General features: G+C 44.8%; 1 protein-coding gene across 1 annotated transcript in view; it reads right to left on the reverse strand.

Annotated features, from left to right (window-relative positions):
* LOC143297238 (uncharacterized) overlaps nt 1–5,000 on the reverse strand; it is a 219,481-nt gene that overhangs the window by 705 nt on the left and 213,776 nt on the right. The window contains exon 3 of the mRNA XM_076609475.1: nt 1–2,356. This exon is cut by the window's left edge and continues 705 nt beyond it. Within this exon, the coding sequence (XP_076465590.1) occupies nt 1,966–2,356 (391 nt within the window). The 3' untranslated portion in view covers nt 1–1,965. The remainder of the gene's footprint in view (nt 2,357–5,000) is intronic.

Below are 5,000 nucleotides of genomic sequence, written 5' to 3' on the forward strand. Positions count from 1 at the left end.
CACGTGAACGTGTTTCCAGTTGATATGTTTGGAGAAGTACATACACACAGGCTTTAATACTCTAGTTTCCAGCTGACTGGAGTAGACAGAGAAAGATTCCAATTGATATGATAGGAGCAAATACACAGTGAGTATCTATCCTGATTACCCTGTCAAACGCAAAGGAGAGGAAGAGTTCTCGTGACATAAATGCAGATCAGTACTCAAAAGGTGTATCGATGTGAACAGGGCTGACAGTGGTTGACAAGTTAATGAATAATGATTCCCTGCAGGCAGGTAAATCATTCTCACTGCGACCTTGAGCTTTAAGGATGAAGGTCAGTAATTCTGTCGTGTGTTTGGAAAAGATTTTGGTGCGACATTATAATGTCGACTTTCAGAGACGGTTTCAGAGAAACAAACACCAGCAAAAACCGCAGCTTGTGAACTCGATTAATTAAAAGTCAAGTTCACAACCAACAGCACTTGTCAGCATATTTGGTATTTAACATCAATTTGCCAAGATCCTTTCAGAATGGAGACCTTCCTTTCCTTCACCATAGTTTGATACCCTCTTCATCATCTCCTAACCAAGACAAGAGGGAGACAGAGTGAAACTGATGTTCACTGAGGTGATTAGCTGAGTGTCCCCTCAATCACCACTGGTATTCCACAAGGCAACCCTTGTCAATCCATGTCTTACGGCTTTTGTAGAATAACCCCCCAACAATCTACTGAGAAAACTGTCCTTGGTTTTGTGGGAGCCAAGGTCAAAATCAACAATTTCATCAGTTTGATCAGAAACTGGGATTGTAAAGTATTTGTGGTTGGAATATATATGTCCAACGGTTCTCTGTTTATGGACATTCAGACAGACAGACGGACACAGACGGTTTGTGACACACGCACACATTCACGAGACGCCTGAGGACACTTCTCTCTGCTATAATCTTCTCCGTTTCACAAGAACTAAAAAGAAAAGAAAAGAAAAAACAAAGAATATACTGAAAGACAACGCCGTATTTCTCACTTTTTTCTCCCTTCTCCTGATCTTATTCTCTTCTCAATGAAGATTTCTTTTACCTATATCTTTGACAATCCCCGTAGATTGTGTTGATCAAGTTTTCCATTCTGTCTACATAGGATACTTTTTTTCCTTTTCTTATTTCACTGCTGAATTTTCTCTTGAACCGAGAGATAAGAAACCCCCTTTAACAGTGCAACGAACATTTCTAAAAAAAAGCCTTTCCAATTCACGAAAATGATGAATATTCATAAATCACACGCCCATAATCATCTTTGGTCGCCAATTCCCTATTGCGCCGTCGGAAGATAACAATAAATACATTATCACATCCAGCCACTTTCACATCGGTCGTCTTGGGAATTCTCTACCCCCAAGACTTTACAGTATTGAAGTACTGAAATAAGGAAAAGGAAGTCATTAAATTTTGTCGGATAAGTACCGCGTGGATGTAGTTTCTATTTGGGATGCCAATCCTTGACTTGTACTTGACTTGTAATCTGTCTGTTCCTGTTTGGCGTTTTGTGCCCTTTTTAAGTGGTATGGACTTGTAGGGTCCCTTTGGCATTCCCAGGTGTCAGTTGTGATCACTCTTTCCAGAGCAGGGACATCAGAATAATAGTTAAAATTTTGAATGTTCGTGTCACGCAATCGAAAGAACTTTGACTAACTTAATCGTCTGACCAGTTCAGTGAAACAAACTAACTCAGATTCACGTGGTCATCCACGTGGATTTTTCTTCTTCTCTTTCTGTCTGTCTGTCAATTTGAAACGTTAATATAACAGTTAGAAACGGACAAATCCAGGAGCCACCTCATGTTCGTCGTCGTCAAGAAATATAGATACAACAGATCCGTCGCAAGAGATAGATATATTATATATACATATAAATATATCTTTTCTTGATCAAGCAGCCTCGTGTTCCCCCCACCCACCACCACCAACACCACTGCCACCACCGTTCAGTGGTACTCTCGAGTCTCTGGCAAGGAATAATCCACTTCGCAAGAGCACCCAGAGCGCACTCTGACGTAGTCCAGCCGGTAGTCCTGCGTGACGTTGAAGTCTTTGACGAAAGCGTAGGCGTAGGAATATTTCTGCACACAGCGCGAAAACCGCTTGATCACGGGGTCCACCATTTGGCACGGCTTGTTGACGACGTCGGGGCGACACCGGGTCTCGTACAGCTGCTGCACCACCCGCTCGCTGCGGAACAGCTGCAGCAGCTTGCCCTCCCGGGACAGGCCGCCCAGGGGTCGGATCCGGCTGGACACGGAAGGGCAGCACTCAAACCGGAGCGAGTGGGGGGCCGAGCGGGAGTCCCCGTACCTCTTGGAAATGACTTCATAGTCCCTGTTCCAACACGGACAGAAGGAAAAAAAAACAAAACCGCACGCACGCACGCACACACACACACACACACACACACACACACACACACATCCACCATTAACTTCTTGATTCTTGTTGAATGTTTCATAACAACAACACCGATAATGATAATGATATTAACAACAACAGCGCACAGTGTGTGTGTTTATGCGCGTGTATGTGTGCACGCGCGTGCATGTGTTTGTGTGTGTGCGTGCGTGCGTGTGTGTGTATGTGTGTGTTTTCTTTCTTTAGTTTAACGTTTTTTCACTGTTTAGTGATATTAGACGAAAAGAAACGTGTATGTGCATATGGGAGATGAGGGAGTGGAGTATATGTGAAGAGGTGGTCGGATGACTGAAGTGACGGTGAGTGTGTGTGTGTGTGTGTGTGTGTGTGTGTGTGTGTGTGTGTGTGTGTGTGTGTGAGTGAGTGTGTGTGTGAGTGTGTGTGTGTGTGTGTGTGTGTGTGTGCGAGTGTCTGTGTGTGTGTCTGTGTCTGTGTGTGTGTGTGTGTGTGTGTGTGTGTGTGAGTGTGTGTGTGTGTGTGTGTGTGTGTGTGTGTGTGTGTGTGTGTGTGTGTGTGTGTGTGTGTGTGTGTGCGCGCGCGCGCATTACAACGTACAACAGCAAGTCAGCAATATCCAAACGCAAAAAGTTAAGAATGTGAGAAAAAAACTGTACAAAGTCACACAAGATAACAATTAAAAATAAACAAAAATAACATTCTTGTCATCACCACCACGTCGTCATCAGGAACATCAGACTAGAGGACCCTGCTGATGACCCACTCCATCATCCACCCCAGCAGATCATCATCATCTTCATCGTCATCATCATCATCGTCGTCGTCATTGTTCTCATCATCCCCAAACTGGCAATCGTCCATTTTCCCTATACATTGTCATGTCAGCAGTCTGGAATAACCTTATGTCAAAGGCGATGCATTTGGGGCTACACGGAAGGAAAGAAAATGCAACAAGACGAACACGAATTAAAGAGGGGTTGGAGGGAATGACGAAAATACTACTCTGTTTCTGCTGTTCAGTTGTTTTTGCGCAGCCGGCCTTCAAGCTCTTACGCAATCAGTCATCAGCGGGTGGAAAATCACACAAAAACTACACACAATAAAGTGCACTGGGGGGGGTGTGGATGCGCTTGGTGCAAGGGGAGGGGATGGGAGAATAAAGTGGGAAGAGTTTTCGGCACAGGGCAAGAGGGGTGAAGAGACAAGGGAGGGAGAAACACAGCGACAGAGAGAGAGAGAGAGAGAGAGACAGACAGAGAGAGACAGAGACAGCACACACACACACACAGAATAACAGAGTGAGGACGAGGTGGAGAAGGAATAGGATAAAACGAAACATTTGTTTAATGACGTCATCGCCACGTTTGAAGCTTTTCCAACTACTTTATTCACTCATAGTACTCAAATCGGAAATGAATATTATGTGCAGACGCAACGGTGTAACACGTACACGGTGGAAACAGTTATTTTCACCACTGTCTTTATCCTGTGTCATCCTGGATTACCATCGCACGCTGACATCTCTTGAAAGCTTTGTGCAAAACTACAACAAAATTAATCGATCAAACCTGTCTTCAGTTCAGCACGTGAAAGTTTAAGACCTAGAAGGACCAGAAGCAAGTGCGTGTGTGTGTGTGTGTGGGGGGGGGGGGGGGGTGCATGTGTATGCGTGTAAGTGCGAGTGCGTATGTTCGTGCATGGGTGGAGGGGTGGAGGTGGGAGGTGGAGAGAGAGAGAGAGGGAGAGAGAGAGAGAGAGACAGACAGACAGACAACAGAGACTGAGAGAGACAGAGTCGAAAACAGAAAGTTTCTATTCATCAAACCCAGTTCTGACACAGTTCCCGACCTTCATCTATTATCATTGGCCGTTGTTTACAGACTGTAAAGAGAGACTCAGACTCCGAAAGGTCAGTTTGATTTAGTTTGAACACAAATGATCTCTTCACCTACTCCATTTTATCTACACATGATGATGGTATGAAGCTGAATAATCATATCGATAATGGTTCATCCACACTGCATTTTGTTTGACAATATTGTATTGTTATCGTATCAATCTATTCATCAAGGATTTTCCCTGCGAAGTTCGGATTATGATGACCTCGGAGGACATAATCATATTTTTCTTCTTTTTCTCTCCATCCTCCTACCCACCCCCACACCCCTTCCACCTTTGAAACCCCTCCGGACGCGGGTTTTTCAAAAGAAAAAAATCAAAAGGGGCACAGCCATTAGCACAACCCTCGTAATAAGATGAAATGCGGTTCGCAGCACCGTCGGAAGAATATTATGATTATCGCTGGCATCGCTTGACCTTTCTTTCTCTCTCCAGTGGTAGACGATTGGTTATCACGTGCACGTGCGCCCCGCGTGCTGACATGCAAGTGGAAAGAGACTGTCCTCCGCCCACGTGGATAGAAAGTCCACAAGAGACGGGCTGCTAATGACAGATTTACGCACGCGCAGTCAAATCTGTGGAGAGAGGTGAGTTTTCTCAAAAGAGGACAGGTTGGAACAGACAAGGGGGGAGGGGGGGGGGGGAGGAAAAGTACTAACCTCATATTCTTTTTTTTTTTAATTCCTCCCCTCCACCTTCT

The sequence above is a fragment of the Babylonia areolata genome, chromosome 22, assembly GCF_041734735.1.
Source record: "Babylonia areolata isolate BAREFJ2019XMU chromosome 22, ASM4173473v1, whole genome shotgun sequence".
In the NCBI taxonomy this organism is placed as follows: domain Eukaryota; kingdom Metazoa; phylum Mollusca; class Gastropoda; order Neogastropoda; family Buccinidae; genus Babylonia; species Babylonia areolata.